Genomic DNA, 19460 nt, shown 5'->3' with positions numbered 1-19460 from the left:
GGTCAGTTGTGCTCTACCAAGTCAGGGTCAAGCAGTGCAACACCCATCAGACAACATGCTGTGAGTGATGTGTCCTGTTTCACGGGCCACTGCCATGCACTAATAATCTGCCTTTCGCAGGCACATCTGCTAAACAGCGGACAGAGACTATGACCCAGGGCCTCCAATAAAGCCCAAATGAAACCTCTGAAGAGGAATCCGAAGGCACCCTCCCTGAAGTCCTGATACAGTGCTTACCCACACCCTCCACCAGCGCAGAGACACACATCTTGGTGGGACCTAGCTTTAAAATAGCCTTGGGATCACAATCTGGTGAGCACATCGTGCTGTCTGATCCGCAGCAAGTCAGTGCAGGGAGTTCCCAGGTTTCTGGCACTCGGAGGAGTGCTGGAGGCCAGAACTTTGAGTCCAAGTCAGATGACGAGCCTCTGGACCTGGTCATGTCACAGTTGCTGGAGCTACAAAGGCAGGCCCGGGTACACCAGGAAGGGATGTCCGCTGCACTCGTCAGATTGCAAGGCATGATTGGGGAGTCCATCCACCTTCTCCCTGAGGTGATAGCACCAGCATGCCAATGCACCAAGGTTAACACTCATAGAATGGTGGCTGCCATGGCGACCTTGGTCCAGGACTTCATTCCTGCACTGCTGCATGGGCTCAACTCCATTGCTGATGCCAAAGTTGGCCTCCAATAGTTGTGTACATGAGAGGGGTGCCATGCAGCTCAATCTCACTCCAGCTACCCCTTCTCTTCAAGGAGGCAGCCTGGGGCCCGCGGGCACCCATAGGTAGGAGGATCAGCAGGTGCACGTTCCGGGTCCATCTAAACAGGTGTTTCCGAGAGTGGCCCATCCAACTCCCCTCTTCCTGTGACCTCAGCAGCTCCAGCACAGGACGAGGAGGGTGCCACTGTAACACAGCTGGACCCCAAAAGCAGGTCAGGGCCCTCCAAGTTTTGGCCCTCCAGAAGACGCCTGCCAAGGTCATCACAAGGCGTCGCAGTCAGCAGGCTGCCTCTGTCTCCACTGTGAATGTCTGGGGAGCACCAAGGCGTAAGGAAAGTTAAGGAGAATTACTTGCACAGCCTGGGCATGGGTATTAAACACGTGTACCTATTGTTCACTATTGTCAATAAACTCCCAAGAATGTCTCCCTGCCTATGGCCCTTTGTTCTGATGAGTAATGTTCTTGTCACTCAGATGTGAAACTTTTCTGCACAAGATAAAGACAGGTGTCTCAGTCCAGGGCCTCTCCCCTGTGCTCTGTGCAGCCTTCGACCAAAGTGATGGTCAGGCCTCATAATCCCTGGAAACATTACTGATGCTTGCAGCTCGGCGGCGCTTGTCATTGCTGCCATAAAATAGCGGGCAGGCACCACAGAGTTCTCCCGTTCTTTCGGTGTGCTCTCAGCACTTTTAAGTAGGGGCTGGCCACCATCTCTTCAGCATTTTTTTAAATTCATTCACGGGATGTGGGTTTCGCTGGCTGGGCCAGCATTTATTGTCCACCCCTAGTTGCCCTTGAGAAGGTGGTGGTGAGCTGCCTTCTTGAACCGCTGCGGCCCATGTGGTGTAGGTATACCCACAGTACTGTTAGGAAGGGAGTTCCAGGATTTTAACCCAGCGACAGTGAAGGAACGGTGATATATTTCCAAGTCAGGATGGTGAGTGACTTAGAGGGGAACTTCCAGTTGGAGTGGTATTCCCATCTACCTGCTGCCCTTGTCCTTCTAAATGGTAGTGGTCTTGGGCTTGGAAGGTGCTGTTTGAGGACCCGTAGTGAATTCCTGTAGTTCATCTTGTAGATGGTACACACTGCTGCTACTGTCCGTCGGTGGTGGAGGGAATTAATGTTTGTGGATGTAGTGCCAATCAGGTGGGCTGCTTTGTCCTGGATGGTGTCAATCTTCTTGAATGTTGTGGGAGCTGCAAACAAGTGGGGAGTGTTCCATCTCATCCCTAACTTGTGCCTTGTAGATGGTGGACAGGCTTTGGGGAGTCAGGAGGTGAGTTACTCAGTGCTGAATTCCTAGCCTCTGATCTGCCCTTATGGCTGAGGATGGGCGTCATGCACACTCCTTGGAAACCGTGCGCACACTTGCAGGACGCGTTTCTGGTGGTCCCACGCATTCAGCGAATAGAACCCCTTGCAGTTGATGTACTTCACCGTGTGTTGCAACAGACACCTGAGTGCCACATAAGTGCAGTTGATCGCACCCTGCACCCGTGGGAAACTTGAGATCTGGGCGAATCCTATCACACTTGCACCCTTGTCCTTGTCCCGGGTGAAATGCACAAAATTGTGTGCCTTCGCAAAGATGGCATCCATGACCTCGTGGGTGCATTTGTGGGTGGAGGCTTGTGAGATCCCACAGGGGTCACCTATGAGCCCTGAAAGGAGCCACTGGCATAGAAATTCAGCGCTGCGGTTATTTTCACAACTTCTGGCAGTGGGTGCCCTCTATGTCTTCATGGTGCCAAATCCTGCAGTAACTGGCAGATGTGACCAGCAGTTCCCTAGACATGCACAGTCTTTGGCAACACTGGTTCTCAGTCACCTGCAGGAATGAAAAGTGGCGTCTATAGACTCTGGGCGCCGGCCTGCGAAGGCTCGCTGTGGCTCTTGGGCTGCATGTGCGGGAGCCCCAGTCACCCCTTCTTCCTGAGGTTGCTGCTCCTGCCTCTGCACAGCCAGGAGCGTCAGCCGCTCTTTCCTTCGTCACCTTCGTGCTCTGTAGGCCATCAGGCATACAGCTAGCTCATCAGGCTCCTTGATTCTGATGTACTCTGCCTGCAGGATGAAAGAGGGAGACACATGATTAACATGGGTGTCTGTGAACCTGTTCTGGTTAAGTGTGATGGCCCCTTAACACTTTCTGGAGAGTGCTGGCCACCACTTGGATGGCCTGGGATTAATGCGCTGCATGGCTGCCCTGTTAGCTTGACCCATGGAGGAGACTGGCCCAAACCAGGATGCTGACATTGCAAGGGACTGTGAGCACCTCCAGCAGTGACTGCTCCATGGCGTTCTTTAGCGAGGAGATTGTACAAAGTGTGCAGTCGTCCAACTGTTCTGCAATGCACTAAAATGCTCATGAATTAGCGGTCTGTGCCGGTGGGGTGGGGTGGGGGGTTGGGGGGGTGGGGGTGTGGGGGGGGGGTGGGGGTGGGGGTTTGGGGGGGGGGGGGGTTGGGGGTGGGGGGGGGGGGTTGGGGGGGTGGGGGGGGGGGGGTTGGGGGTGGGGGGGGGGGGGTTGGGGGTGGGGGGTTGGGGGGGTGGGGGGGGGTTGGGGGTGGGGTGCACTTTGATGTCTCTGCATTGCTTGACTGGGCAGATAAGCTAGGAGCCTGAACTATCTCAGTTGCAGAGGAATGGTCACTTTATGCACGGGCTGGGGGGGGTGGCCACTTCCCTCGCCCACCCTACCCCCCATCCCCATCCCGAATGCTTGTGCGCTATATTCAACAGAAGGGCTGCCCTTGCCTCCACCCCAGCCACCAACTGGCAGGGTTGCCCGTAATTCTCCCCCCCCCCCACTCACCACAAGTCGCCTCAATGCTAGGGCTGCCCTTAATCTCTACGCCCCTAAAGCTTGAAGTCCAGCTGGCGACCCTGGCGAGTGCTGTACAACATTTTTTATTCAACTCCAAGTTCCTGTCAAAGTGCTGGCCGCCAAGTGCACGCCTTTTATGTGCTGTTGTGAAACACGGCGCGCTTTGCTGCCGACATGGGTGGGCGATCCAGCGAGGTGAGACGATTTTGGTGGGCTGGCCTGATAATGATATGCTGATGTATTACGATGAGGCTCCCGACATCCGATGGCAGGAAACGCAGCCTGCCAATGGCAGGCTAAGGGTACGATCACGAACAGGTTTCCCTCTGTTGTAAAATCGCCATATTGTTCGCTCATGTCACCAGTCACGCCCAACGCCAGCAGGCATGGAATATTCCGTCCACTGTCTCTGTTCAGTTAATACTGAGGAAGGCAAAATCCTATTGGTTTTGGAATTTGTTAGAATTAAAATTCCCCCCCAAAAAATCTGTTATTTCTCAATGCTGTATGTCAACCTTGGCTGAACGAATAACTGGGTGACTTGCTTACCGGACCCTTCCTGTCATGGAAATGAGATTTACTGTTCTTCCCCTATAGATCGATTGTAGTATTTTGCATATTCTGGTCTCATTAGATTAAAACAAGAAGCCCTAAGAGGTGTGGCAGGAGGCAACAGCAGCACTGATAACTAATTTTCACAAAAAAAAAGTATCTATTTTAAAACAGCTATCACACTACCAAACAGTATTGTATTGACCTTAACTTCTATTTGAGAATCCATTCTAGGTCCTATTTGAAGAAGAGTTTCCTGACATTAGTCCCAAATGAATTGTTTACTAGTTTGAACCTGTACAGTTTTGTCTGACTTTAAAACAAAAACAGAATTACCTGGAAAAACTCAGCAGCTCTGGCAGCATCGGCGGAGAAGAAAAGAGTTGACGTTTCGAGTCCTCATGACCCCTCAACAGAACTGAGTGAATCTTCGGAAAGGGGTGAAATATAAGCTGGTTTAAGGTGGGGGATGGGGATAGAAGTGGGGGGGGTGGTGATGGTGTGGTTGTAGGGACAAGCAAGCAGTGATAGGAGCAGATAATCAAAAGATGTCACAGACAAAAGAGCACAGAGGCGCTGATGGTGGTGATATCTAAACGAATGTGCTAATTAAGAATGGATGGTAGGGCACTCAAGGTACAGCTCTAGTGGGGGTGGGGTGGAAAGACTAGCAGGGCATAAAAGATTTAAAAATAATGGAAATAGGTGTGAAAAGAAAAATTTAAATAAATTATTGGAAAAAAACAAAAGGAAGGGGGAAGAAACAGAAAGCGGGTGGGGATGGAGGAGGGAGCTCAAGATCTAAAGTTGTTGAATTCAATATTCAGTCTGGAAGGCTGTAAAGTGCCTAGTCGGAAGATGAGGTGCTGTTCCTCCAGTTTGCGTTGGGCTTCACTGGAACAATGCAGCAAGCCAAGGACAGACATGTGGGCAAGAGAGCATGGTGGAGTGTTAAAATGGCAAGCGACAGGGAGGCTTAGGTCATTCTTGCGGACAGACCGCAGGTGTTCTGCAAAGCGGTCGCCTAGTTTACGTCTCTCCAATGACTTTCACTGTTTCAGTTACACTATTATTCTGGATTTACTTTTTCCATCCCCTTAACTATCTTAAATTACTCTCTGACTCCTTTCCAGGCTAAAAATGCCAAGGCTTTCTATGTACTATGTATAGTTTGTAGCCACTTCAATTACTTGAATAATTATGAAGTTTGTATATATACATTATATATTTTTTTGTTTATTTTAACAGACCTAAGCTTCCAAACTGCTGCTCGAATCTTGGCTGCACCTACAGTTGATGCTTTGATGGTTATGCGTGATTTGAGCCAGAACTTTCCCACTAAGGCCAGGTACCATAATAGATCTCTGTTTATTGGTGTAAACCACACTGATATAATATTGATAAAATTAGACTTATATTTAAAGGTATGGGCCCGATTTTGCTGTGAAAATAATTGTGGGACCAAGGGTGCTTACTGTTGTTTATGCACACGTCAGGTTGCAACTTCCAGTTAATGTACATGCACTGAAATTTAGAAGTTGATGTCTGAGATATCTGCTGGACCATTGTCTATGTGAAAGTGGCTTATGGCTGCCTGGTTTCTCATTTGGGTGTACTGGTAGCGTGAAACTGTACTGACATCATAAATAAGGGCTAAACTCACTGCAAAAAGTTAGGGCTTGTCCATTTCAGTTTAAGTATCCCTTTAATGGTGAGATGACTCTTAATTACTGTCAAACAACCTCTCTGACATTGAAAATTAACTACTATGAATGTGAAGTCTCATTGTTTCAGCTTTTAATTACTGTTGAAGATTTAACTTGTTTCTCTTTCTTTCTCTCTTAGCTCTCTCAGTCTTTCTTTCTGTCTTTTTTATTTTGCTTTCTGTATTTGATTTGACATTAAATATTCTAACTGATAATTTCTGGTTCAGAAGCTGCACCTCTATTTAATGATACTTTACTTTGGTAAAGGAGATTCTGTTTATTGACCTGTTCACGCAGATCCCAGATCACCCCATAGAGGATGAATGTCCTTCTGACAGCAGCTTGCCATTTGAAACCCCCTGGAAAGTCTATGTGCAAGTTTAACAAAGACCCTTCTTTCACTGCTCACAGTAAAATCCCAGCCCATAATTTTCAGAATATATTTAATTTGATCTTGCATATTCAGAGCTCATGTTGTATAAGCAGAAGAGTCATTGGAACTGTGAAATAGAATTTGTTTCTGAAGGAGCAGAAACAAAAAATGCTGGAAAAACTCAGCAGGCCTGACAGCATCTGTGGAAAGACAGAGTTAGTGTTTTGAGCCCATATGACTCTTCTTCAGAGTTGTTTCTTAAGGAAATTGATATTCCATGAATCGGTTAATGACACTCTCAACTTTGGAGTTCGCTGTGACTGCTAAATATTTTTTTTACTCGGTTTAGATTTTTAATTTTGAAAGACTATGAAAGTACTGGAGGAAACAAGGCCAAATTTAGAGAAAAATAATTGTGTTCATAAAATATTAATTTAACATTTAATAGATGTTCAATGTTTGGAAAACCATGTTTGAGTTTCTAAACTACAGAATTAATTTGTAATGTTTTCTCTTTTTTTTTAAATGTACAGATCTATAACCAGAACTGTTGTGAACTCTGATATGAGGAAGGAAGTAGAAGAGCATCAACAAGTAAGAGTGCATTTTAAATTCTATCATTCTACTCCAAATAATTGGCAGTATAGGTTGAAAAGCCTCAAATTCAATAGAATACAGTACCACGCCTTGAGAATTGTGAAGCCTGAACTAATGCATGAAGGTTCAGAGTTCAGACGGTTAAGACTGGGTAATTGCTGCTTCTCTAAATGGCTTTATAATACCCTTTGGTTCTAAAAGAAAAAAATCAAGCTTGTTCATTGGCTCCTTTTGGGTACACTTATTCTAATGTGCATGTTTCTACAGATACATTATTTATTGCAGAATTGCTTGGGCACTGACAATCATTCAAGACCTTTAAATTATAGCCATGTTATTCATGTCATTGGGAATATGAGCAGTTGACAAGTTTGTTGAATCATTAAACATCTTAAAGTTTTATTTTCACATTAGCAGTTGGAATGTGTCCAACACTGAAATAGGTCAGTTCTGGGACCTTCTTAACATAACATAAGAAATAGGAGCAGGAGTAGGCCATTTGGCCCCTCAAGCCTGCTCCACCATTCAATAAGATCATGGCTGATCTGCCCCAGGCCTCAACTCCTCTTTCATGCTAGTTCCTCATAGCCCTTGACTTCCTGATAATTTAAAAATCTATCTACCTCCTCTTTAAATACTTCCAGTAATCTGGGCTCCGCAACTTTCTGGGGTAAAGAATTCCAAACATTAACTACCTTCTGAGAGAAGAAATTCCTTCACATCTTAGTTTTAAATGAGTGTCCCCTTATTCTGTAACCATGTCCCCTAGTTCGAGATTCCCCTGCTAGTGGCAATATCTTCTCAACACCTAACCTGTCAAGCCCTCTCAGAATCTTGTATGTTTCAATAAGATCACTTTTAAACTCTAATGAATAAAGGCTGTTTAGTCGTTCATGATAAGTCAACCCCTTCATCCCAGGAATCAGCCTAGTGAATCTCTTTTGAACTGCCTCTAATGCCAGTATAGCCTTTCTTAAATACAGAAACCAAAACTGTACACAGTACTCCAGGCGCGGCCTCACCAACACCCTGTATAGTTGTAACAAGACTTCCCTATTTCTAAACTCCAACCCCCTAGCAATAGAGGCCAAAGTTCCCTTTGCCTTCTTAATTACTTGCTGCACCTGCATGCTTACTTTTTGTGTTTCATACATAAGAACACCCAGATCCCTCTATGCTGCATTTTTTGGAGTCTCTCTCCATTTAAATAATTGTCTGCCTTTTGATTCTTCCTACCAAAGTGCATGACCTCACATTTTCCTACATTAAACTCCATATGCCAAGTTTTTGTCCACTCACTTAACCTATCTATATCGCCTTGCAGATTCCTTATGTCCTCATCACAGCATGCCCTCCCACCTATTTTTGATTCGTCAGCAAATTTGGATACATTACACTCTGCCCCCTCCTCCAAGTCATTAATATAGATAGTAAATAATTGACGCCCTAGGACTAATCCTTGTGGCACTCCTCTAGTTACGTCTTTCCAACTTGAAAAAGACCCATTAATCCTGACTCTCTGTCTTCAGTGTGTTAACCAATCCTCAATCCATGCTAATACATTGCTACCAATACCCTGAACTTCTATCTTGTGCAATAACATTTTATGTGGCAGCTTATCGAATGCCTTCTGGAAATCCAAATACTTTACATCTTTCGGTCCTCCTTTATCAACTCTGCATATTATATCCTCAAGGAACTCTACCAAGTTTGCCAAACATGATTTCCCTTTCACAAAACCATGTTGACTCTGTTTGATTGCATTAAGCTTTTCTAAATGTCCTGCTTTTTCTTCCTTAATAATGGGCTCTAGCATTTTCCCAACGACAGACGTTAGGCTGACTGACCTATTGTTTCCTGCATTTTGCCTCCCTCCCTTCTTGAACAGGGGCATCTTATTAGCGGTTTTCTAATCAGCTGGGACCCTCCAGTGAGTTCTGGAATATTTTGACCAATGCCTCCACTAACTCTGCAACCACTTCCTTTAAAATGCCTGGATACAGGCCAGCAGGTCCTGCTGACTTGTCTGCCTTTAGTCCCATTAGTTTGTCAAATACTTTGTCCTTCGTGATAGAGACTGTTACAAGATCTTTCCTCCCATTAGCTCCTTGCTTATCTGATATCTTTGGGTGCTTATAATGTCCTCCACCGTGAAGACTGATGCAAAATATTGGTTTAAATTACCTGCCATTTCTCTGTTCCCCGTTATCAATTCTCCAATTGCATCCTCCAAGGGTCCCACACTCACATTAGCCACTCTTTCTTTTTATATACCTGAAAGAGCTCTTGCTGTTTATTTTTATATTTTTTTGCCAATTTACTTTCATAAGCTAATAAAGAGGAAGAAAATTGATTTTTAGTCATCTGCTGCTGGTTCCTAAATCCTCTGGCCTACCACTAGTTTTAGCCACCCTGTATGCCTTAGTTTTTGTTAGGATACTTTTCTTGATGGCCTTTGTTAACCATGGGCAATTCATCCTTCTCATTGAGTCCTTCTTTTTGACCGGGATAAATTTTTGCCGAGCATAATTAAATATCTGCTTAAATGAAGTCTTCCTGCATTGTGGCAGGTGGGGAATTAGAACCCATCTGATGATTTAAAAAAAACTTATGCTTTCCTCATGCGTTTCTGTAGTGTTTCTAGTGTGACCAAAGGTGAGCTCAAGTTTCCAACTGAACAGTGTGAAACTTCTGTCCAGTACAGCTGCAGCAGTTTGTCTCTTTATTCTGTGTTTCTACATTCCTGTTTCCCCAGCCCCTTGCTTTCTAGAGCTTAGGTCTGTGCTCATCTGGATTAAGAAGATAATATATACATTTTTCTGATCTTTAGATGTGAGCGAAATGTAAAACTTCTGAAGTTATTGTCTGCCATTCTGAACATTGGGGCAAGTGACAAAGAACTGAAAGAAGTTGCTACTGTTATTGTGAATTAGTAACAACAGCTGATGCAACATCCATTTTAATGCTGATTTTAAAATTGTATATATTTATTTCTTTCCCACTCTTTTGAGGGAATGACTCTTTAACTGCTGTTAAAGGCGACCATTCATCTTGTGCGATCTATGACTACGTGTTGAGCATTTGACTATAGAGGCATTGGTCAATCCTGAATTGTTCAAGGCTGATGTGGTTATTTGCAGACTTCCTGAAACAGTTGGCCAGTTAGTGATCAGGAACCTCGGTCATTTTTTTGTTTCCTCTCTCTCTCTCTCTCTCTCCCCCCCACCGGCCACCACCACCATGAGGGTCACTGAGGCTTATCTCAACCCCTGAGCTGCTTCTCTGATCAGGATCAGATAACAGCAGGGACAGAGTAACTCCCTGGCCTGTGTCTTTATTGTTTATCCGGCTAAGCAAATTGTAGCACATTTGAGGTCTAAAATAGGAATTTTATGCGGAGTTAGGAGTTACAAGAAACATTTTTGGTAATAATGGTTTTTTTTGCTTTCAGTATTTCAAAGAAACTTTTGGCCTTCACCCAGGTGACTCAGCACTTTTTATCAATGGCCTTAGTATTGATCTTGACCTGCAAGATATCTTCAGGTATGGAGAGTCAGTCCACCTCAATATATGCAAATAAATTCTTGAAAGCCCAAATGTAAATCGCAGGCAGCTAAGCAGCTGGTTTCCTATCAAAATGAGTTAGCTTGTCTTTGTGTATTTGTCAGTGTTCTGGACCTCCTACGCAATGAGGCTCGTCTCATGGAAGGTCTACACGATCTGGGTATCCAAGGGGATGAGCTGCATGACTTGCTGAAGCTAAATGTACAACCAGCAGATTCTGATTATGGTGTAGATATTCGGAACCCAGCTATCTATGTAAGTTTGATTGCCCTGCATCCTGGGCTTTGTTTTTCTTTGTCCAAACAGAGCTACTTGCTGAACTTGGTGGTACAATTTCTATGTGTAATCAATTTTACAGGTACATTGCTGGCTAGATTATTATCTACACCAAATTTTGCTATATATTCTTTAGATAGAGTCTTGTTACCAAAATTTTTCTTACTTAAAGGGCCTTTAAACAGCACTTGGCTTAGGTGAAACATTTTCCTTGCTCTCAACGATTTTTTTGTATATCCCAACCATGCCCTCATTACATCATTGGAAGCACTAACTTTGAGAACTAACTTATTCTGACAGTGCAAGAGGCAAATTAATGTTAGGTGATACCATCATTGTAGTTCAGGATTCTTCAGCTGTGCTTATTAATTATATTCAAACTCCTGATTACGTTATCAACATTGTTGAATCAACAAAATTACAGTAATAAATCAAAAGGATGTCAAAGTTACTCCTAGTTGTTTCTAACTAATTAACTAACTGTAAAATGCTATCCGCTCAGCTATGACTGGCTTCATAGATGATGATCAGAATGACTATTCTTTTCAAAATAGTGGATCAATAACCTGGAGATGGACAGCAAATACAACACGTGGCCTTCTAATGTGCAGGAACTTCTGAGACCTACGTTTCTTGGAGTTATCCGGCAGATTCGGAAAAACTTTCACAACTTTGTAAGTAATAAGGAAATGATTTAATTTTGTTTATGTATGAGGCTGTCAAAGACCTCGTTTTCACATTTGATGGTATGGTTATTTATGTGTACAGGAAAATGGAGCATGAATTTTATTATTTCTTAAAAGCAATTTTGAAAAATGTGAATTAGCAATATACACGAGCTCTTCAGACTGAATTACTTTGATTAATTTTCTGCTGATAAATGACTAATTAATACCCTTGATAATGTAGAATCCTTTAACTTTTCCCAGTTGGGAGTCTTATTCAGCATAACTTGCTGTAGAGTAAAGGTTCTAGTAATTTGCTCCCAAACTGCAGCATAACTCCACCATTAACACATCTCGTATTTGTATTCAGTTTTTTTTTCCAACTTGCCACACCAAACATTCTTTGCCTTTAATGCCAAATTGGACTAAATGTCTGTGGGTCATGTCCATATGCAAGTTTAGTCTGCCTAAGCTTTATTTCCATGTGTCATCTTATAGTCATCAGAGCCAGGACTTTTGGAACTAGGTGCTAATGGTAAAAACTGGGTAACAATGTCAGAAGGACATTGTGTGACCTATGCATGATCCGGTTTCCATGCCGTCCCTTTTCAAAGCATCATCTCTGTCTACTGTCGCAACTTGTCATGAGAGGCATAACACGCCGGGAGAAGATTTTCACCCAAGCTAATCCCAAACATTTTGGGCTCAGTAAAATTTGTTAATATTCAAACAGTGGTTCTTTTGTAATATTGTTAGCTCCCCTGCAAATCATGGTGATTGGCAATTGGAGGCTTGTGATGCTGAGCTCCCATTTGCTTCTCTTAATTGTTGGCACTTAGAGGCTGAAGCCTCTGACTCCTGCGTTGCTGAACAACATTATATGCTCACACTGTTTCTGATAATTCTGTTTAATTTTAGGTGCTTTTTGTTGACCCAACTGATGAGAGCACCCATGAGTTGCTGAAAACGGCTGAAATGTTTTATACAAATGACATCCCACTCAGGTGTGTTTTCAATGTTGGTTGGTGACGCTGTAGTTTTGGTTGTTGCCCATTTAACAGTTTAAAAGGCACATTTTTGAGATAATTCAAGATTAATCTTAGAGAATCTTAGCACCAATTGCTTTCAAAATAAATATTTTCTATTGGCATTCGTAAATTTTCCTGATCTTATTCTTATGCTTTGTTCATGCTGATTAGTACTGTTGTTTCACGTTTCAAATTTCACCACCTTTCCCCCCTCAGTGATTTTGTATTTTTTTTGAGCAAAAGTCATTTGTTATTAAGATGCATAAGTTAATTAGAATAACTAAGATAAATGCTCAGTTTCACATATTGTTATGACATGGCAGATAATGTGTGTCAGGCAGACCAAATCCGTTGCGCTATATAACGGTTTTGCAATTTATATTTATTACTAGATGTGTGCGCTGAATTCAGAAGAAATAAGTGCACCAAGATTTTTAGAGATTTAAAAAAAATGACATAAAATATTTATTAACGAAATAAAAGATGCCAAGTACATACATAAGACCACAATTACAATTACTCCCATAATAACTCCAAAAATTCCTAATTAACCTGACCCCCTGGTTACATTCCCTTTAAGGCAACAGTCCAAAATAGAATTTAGATTTAGAACAAACTCAGCAAGTTAACACAATGCTCTGGACAGTGGAATTCCAAATGGCATTTCTCCAACTTCAGCTTTGGTAGATAGCAGACTTATGCATAAATGCTGAAGGCTTCGTTAAGGCTATTTCACACACTCCTGTTATATCTTACATGGCCCTCTGACACACAAACTTTCATTCTCCTTTATATATGTTTCTCTCTTAATATGTAAATTCTATTGCTCTACATGTCTTTGAAACTGTATCTTCCTCATAATATAAAAACATCCATGTTGCCACTATAGATTGTCAGTAACCTTTGGGAAAAGTAAACACATTCCTGAGCCTGGCTAGTTGTAAACAGACTAAGATCCCTGTGAAATTCAAATCCCTCCATTTATCTAAAAATGCAGATTCCCTTCACACCTTACATGCTAAGCCAGTGTCTATGTTTACTCATTAGCATGTCAAGCACCTAGCTTCTTTTGATGATTTAAACTTGCAGTCTACTTGATTACAAAATGTAATTAAATCACACACAGACCCAACTATACTTACCCCCATAAACCTACTTTACAATAAACCGCAATAAAATAATGAAAAAAATGTTAGTTTCATGACACATATGGTTACACTTCCACTACAAAACTCAAATAAGTTCTTTGTTTCATCAGTAGTCTACAAGCCAGGTAACCTATTCTACACAGCACCAAATCATTAAAAAATAATGTCAAGTTCAAGTAGAGATCATTCATGAAATAAACCTTTTTCTACTTTTGCTTCTACAAGGAGGGAGACTAAGGGGCAAGGTGACCACCAAGTTTGGAAAATGTAGAACAGTTTCAGAGAAACAGTTTTTCTATATATTTAAAACTATATTAATGTCAGTGGACATGGCCAAGAATCTCTTAACTGGTGCTACGATAAGCTAGTGTCACTGAAATATGCCATGGTGCTTACTTATAAAATGATAGGAGATATGGACTGAAAGGAAAAGCCCTTGAAGTAATGAATTCTGAAAAAGTAGGGGCAATTTTTACATGTTATTTAACGAAACTCAAGCATACTGAAGGATAAAAATCCTCCACTGAGTATTTTGCAGTGCAATTACCTTCTCCTTGAAAATATAGCAAACTATAGAATAGTGGTCATTTGGCCCATCTTACTTGTGCTGACTGTTTGCTATAACTATCCATTTAATCCCACTATCTTGCTCTTTCCCCATAGCCTGTAAATCTTTTTCCTTGAAGTACTTATCCAATTCTCTTTAGAATTTTATTATCGAATCTATTTCTACCACCTTTCAGACAGTGATTCCAGATCATCATAACACTTTTTTTAAAAAATAAAGTTCCCTCTGGTTCATTTGGCAATCACCTTAAATCAGTGTCCTTGGTTGCTGATCATTCTGCCACTAGAAACAGTTTCTCAGTTTCTCCTTATAAATTCTATCCAAGCCATGCGTTATTTTGAACAAAATCTCCCCATCTCCTCTGCTCTGAGGATAACAATCCTCACTTCTCCAGCTTGTCCACACACCTGAAGTTCCTCATTATTGGTGCCCATGCCAGTCAATTGCTTCTGCATCCTTTTCAAGGCCCTGACATCCTGACACCACTCCCGACGTGTAATGCCCAAAATTGATGACAATTGATGTCTAACCAGTGTTTAAGAAAGATTAAGAAAATATAACTTGCTTTTGTAATGTATTCCTCTGTTACTAAAACCAAAGTTCCCATGTTTTTTTTTCAACAGCCTTCTCAACATGCCTCCCACCTTTTAAAAGTTTGTTTACATACATGCTCAGGCCTCTCAGCTCCTGCACCCCTTCTAAATTGTACCATTTCGTTTATATTTCCTCTCCCCATTCTTCCTTGCAAAATGTATAATTTCATGCTCATTTGCATTAAATTTAATCTACCAAATATCTGCTTAATTCACCAATCTATTGTGTCCACCTGAAGTCAAAAGAGCATTGGCCCTCAATACTGACATCTGGGAATATAACTGTATATCTCCCTCTGGTCTGAAAAACAACTGTTCACCACTACTTCCTGCTTTCTGTCCCTTAACCAAAATTGCATTCATGCTGCCACTGTCCCTTTAATCCTGTGGGTTTTAATTCTGCCAGCAAATCTATTATGTGCTACTTTAGTAACCACCTTTTGGAAGTCCATATGCACATCAACTGTGCTAGTCTCAATGAACCTTCTTAACTTAATGAAAGAGCTCAAACAGCAAATCCATGCTGACTTTTATTTCTTAGTTCATACTTCTTCAGCTGCCATCATCAATCATAGGCTGACTGGCCTGCAGTTACTAGATTTATCCCTCTCCCCTTTTTTAAGCAGAGGGTGTAACATTGGTATCCATGAACAGGGTTTTCTCTGTGGGCTTCAGGACAATACAGTGAGGCTCAAATGGGGGCCAGGTTCCTGCACCATGTGGGGAATAGTTGCTCTGATTTTCCTTGAACCGGACACTTAGTGGCCAGAGGGCTGGCTCACCATCCTTAGTGTGCTCTCAAAGCTCGAGGGCCTCCTATTGGCTTTCAGAAGCAGCAGCTGGATGCCTCTGCAGACAAATGAGGAAGATGGTGTCTCAAGGTGGCAGCACCCTCTCATCCAAATTTTTAAATTCAAAATAAAAATATGTCCTCAGCAGCCGGGCCACCATTGGGTAGGGGAGGAACCACTTTACAGGGAGACTTGCAGCTGCAACTGAAGGCAGGGAAGGCCTCTATGCCTGCCTGGAGCACTGGACCCTCTGCCTGCGGCTGGGCGGTAGCCCCCAAGCAGCTGAGCTGTTCCCTGTTGGCTTTCGACAATAGGCCTTTTAATAAACCTTTGATTTAGTTTAATTTATTTAGATATTCGCATGCCTTCTGGCAGCGTGAAATTCCGTGCCTGCTTCCCTCCATGCCCACCCCCCATCTGGGCCTAAAAATTCAACCCAGTGTTATTTAATTTTTTTATTCCAAAGGAAACATCAAAACCATGAACTATCAAATATGTGATTTTTGTTCATGGTTAGCTCCAACAATGTGAGTGGATGATAATGTGTGGTTTTCTTTTTTTATTGCAGGATTGGCTTGGTCTTTGTGGTTGATCACTCAGATGGGGCTGATGGCCTAAAAGACCCAGGTGTTGCTCTCTTCAGGGCTTTTAACTTTGTTGCAGATGAATTGGATAATATGAATGCCTTCCAGACAATTATTTCGGTATGATTGGTGTGATATATTATGGGTTGGCACACTGGGATGAGAGTATTCACATTCCAGATTTATTTTTGTTCATTGTCATCCTTCCTTTTTAAGGTCACTGTTTCATGCAGAGGTATAATGCTAGGAACTGAATGACATCAAGTCACCAATCGAAAAATAGAATCCTGCGGATGCTGGAAATCTGAAATAAAAACAGAAAATGCTGGAAATACTCAGCAGGGCAGGCAGCAACTGTGGAGAGAAAGAGTTAACGTTTCAGGTCGATGATTTTCATCAGAACTTCTAAATGATGAACGGTCACCAACCTAAAACTCTAAATCTGTTTCTCTTTACACATGCTGCCTGTCTTGCTGAGTGTTTCTAGCATTTCTTTGTTCCTATTTCAGTATGCCAGCATCTGCAGTATTTTGCTTTTGTATTAACGTTTTAGGTTGATAAATTCTGATGAAAGGTCATCGACATAAAGTCACATTCTCCCATTTCATAGCCTAAAGCTATCATCTTCCTTTCAGCCAAGCTTCCCAATTTGTATACTGGCATACTTATATTCTTTTCTGAATGACTTTGTCCAATTAGCTTGTGCCTGACTAAAATTAATTCCCATTTGTTAACAAGGTTAAAAACTACATGAGGGGAAAAAAAGCTCTGTTTGTTAGACTAAAGGTATCTAACTGTTGTTTGTGTTTTATCATCCATATTCAAATAATTTATTTCCATTGTAATATCAATTTATTATACTAATGGATAGTTAATGACAGTTTGACTGTCATCTACGCTGCAGTAGCCCTCGCCCTCTCGCTGTTTACTATGAAATGCCATGGATCAATTTGAACTGTAGTTTGTATAGTCAGGTTTACATTCTGGGATTTTACTTGTAGTCAGGTTTACATTCTGGGATTTTACTGTAAATATTAGTGACAAATTTGAGTTTTATTTCCTTGGAGTTGTACGTTGGGGATCAAGTGGGTTGGGGATAAACTTTAAACATTATCTAATGGGATAAATTATAAATGGTCTGTGTTGAAATGGGAAATGGGTGGAGGCTAAGAAGCAATTTAAACGGTTCAGTAGATTTTTTGCAATCCAGTGTTTTATGCATAGTTATTTATTTTTTTAGATGTATAGCAAGGTAAAGGAAGGTGAGAAACTGGCAATTGAGCACATCATTGGTACCTTGGAGAAGGATTTTTCTAACGTGGAGGTGACCAGTATTCTGGGAGCTGGTTCAGCGTATGACAGAAACCGAAAGGTGAGACTCGTTAATTCATGAGAGTGAGGTTTGTATTACATCCAAGTTTGTTTGAAAGGGTGCCTAGTAGGAACTTAAAAAAGAGTTGAACATGAGGAGTAAAATCAATAGTCTGTTCTTCAACTGAGTTGATTTGATACGTGGCTTGAATTTTTTTCAGTGATTTGTTGTTGAAGGTTGAGAATTCCATCATCCATTAACCAGGAGAATACACACTTGTTGCAGTATAGTTGTAAATCTGTTTATCTAGGGCAGCAGCACAGAAGAAAGACTCCTTGAGATCAACATTATTGAAGATCTTAAAAAAAAGTACAATAGCATTTTTTGCAAAACAAAATCCATGAATCACAAGTTTTGTGTCCCCAGATAAATCTAAGTCAGATGATTAAAAAAAACAGAACTTTTATTGCAAAGAAGTTTTACTAAGTTTCTTTGTGAATAGAAAAGGTACATTCTCAACTGTCGTTTGGAAACTGCCTATATCGACATAGAAATGGTATTTTCATGAAGTGCTGAAGGGGTTATAGCTCAAAAAAATAGTGGTTAATTCCTAATAACGGATTAACTGCAGCAGCTGGAATAATCTTAACAGTTGGGAGAATTTCAAGATTGTGTTCACTGTAATTGAAATGTTTGGCGTATTGAAAACTATCGCTTGGGCAGAAACCTAGTGGAGTAACCTAGAGGATTAGAGTGAATCACCCCCCTATCATGGAAGACATCCAATTTTAATATTTACCACCCAAACATTGAAGTTGAAAATTGCCCACATTACTCACATACTAAAGCCATTTTGCTTTGTAGCTGTATGTAAGTAGCTAATATGTATGATGGACAGTTTAATGAAAAAAAATCCACCTAAAGTCAATCTAAAGTTCTAGCATGCTGCCACAGATAACAGAAATTCAATACCTGGTACCCTGATGTGCATCAATATCACAATTGTTACACTCTTAAGGAATCAAATTTGTTCTTGAATAATTGGGTAGCATTTCATTTTTACTATTAAATGAAGAATTATCTACAATGGGATTTATTAAGTTGTAGTTTGGAACAGTTCTATATTAGTCCAGTCATTCCTCTTGGACTAAATATTTGCTACACTTCTGGCTTTACTCAGAAACATTGTTTATTTTTGGAAGACTATTAGGTAACAGAAGACTATTAGGTAACAGATATAACCAATGGCACAAATAAAGCCTAGAACCCTGTTACATTCTGTGGGATCTTTGTATCGTAATGTTAATAATAACACTTTGAAAGTGTATATTCATGAAAATAATCTGCAGTGCGATTTTTAAAAAAAATTATTCTCAGGGCACCATTGGTTTATATTCCCTTAAATTTAGAAGAGTGTGTGTTGATAATCAAGGTCTTTAAAATGATGAAGTGGCTTGATGAGACAATCACAGAGAAACTCTTACGGTGGGGGAATGCAGAATTAGGGAGCAGAACCTTAAAATTAGAGCCAAATTGTTCAGGATTGAAACCAGGAAGTATCTTTTCACATAGTGGAAATTGGAGCTCTTTTCCCCCCAAAAGGCTGTGGGCATTGAGGCAATTGAAAGTTTCAAGATTGAGATCTATAGATTTTTTTTCAATCTGGTCTCAAGGGACTTGGAAAAAGGCAGGTAAATGGAGTTGAAGTACAAATCAGCTATGATCTAATAAAATGACTGAACAGGCCTGGGGGGATTAATGGTCTACTTCAGTAATTATGTTCGACATTTTGTTTCACCTTGAAGTGGCAATAATCAAAAACCTTAATGTTCGGATTTTGTATGTGTGTTTTAATGGCTATTTTGAAGCAAATGATGCAGAATAAGTTATTATTAGTTGTATGGTTTTAAGTCCTGTAATCTTCAGCACCATGCTCAGTTATTAATAAGAGTGAAATACTAGTGCATGTAATTATTTAATGTTCACTAATTTAAGTGGTTGTACGTTTTCCAAAAGAAAACCTTTCACACAGTGTAATAAAGATTGAATATAACTAAATCTGTATTTAGGATTCAGGTCTTATCATATCAATTAAGTGATTTATCATTTAATTTTGATTAATATTCCTATTCCTATTAGGTGTTCTGTTC

At 41.3% G+C, this 19460-nt stretch overlaps 1 protein-coding gene across 2 annotated transcripts in view; it reads left to right on the top strand.

Moving 5' to 3' along the window:
* uggt1 (UDP-glucose glycoprotein glucosyltransferase 1) overlaps positions 1-19460 on the top strand; it is a 148131-nt gene that overhangs the window by 28017 nt on the left and 100654 nt on the right. For both annotated transcript variants that reach the window (XM_041213097.1, XM_041213089.1), the window contains exons 10-17: positions 5354-5453; positions 6718-6778; positions 10233-10324; positions 10450-10600; positions 11176-11295; positions 12205-12290; positions 15983-16118; positions 17239-17370. In XM_041213097.1, the coding sequence (XP_041069031.1) occupies positions 5354-5453; positions 6718-6778; positions 10233-10324; positions 10450-10600; positions 11176-11295; positions 12205-12290; positions 15983-16118; positions 17239-17370 (878 nt within the window). The remainder of the gene's footprint in view (positions 1-5353; positions 5454-6717; positions 6779-10232; positions 10325-10449; positions 10601-11175; positions 11296-12204; positions 12291-15982; positions 16119-17238; positions 17371-19460) is intronic.

This window comes from Carcharodon carcharias, chromosome 2, assembly GCF_017639515.1.
Source record: "Carcharodon carcharias isolate sCarCar2 chromosome 2, sCarCar2.pri, whole genome shotgun sequence".
NCBI lineage: Eukaryota > Metazoa > Chordata > Chondrichthyes > Lamniformes > Lamnidae > Carcharodon > Carcharodon carcharias.
Note: the sequence above shows the minus strand (reverse complement) of the source record. Positions and strands in the feature narration are given on the sequence as shown.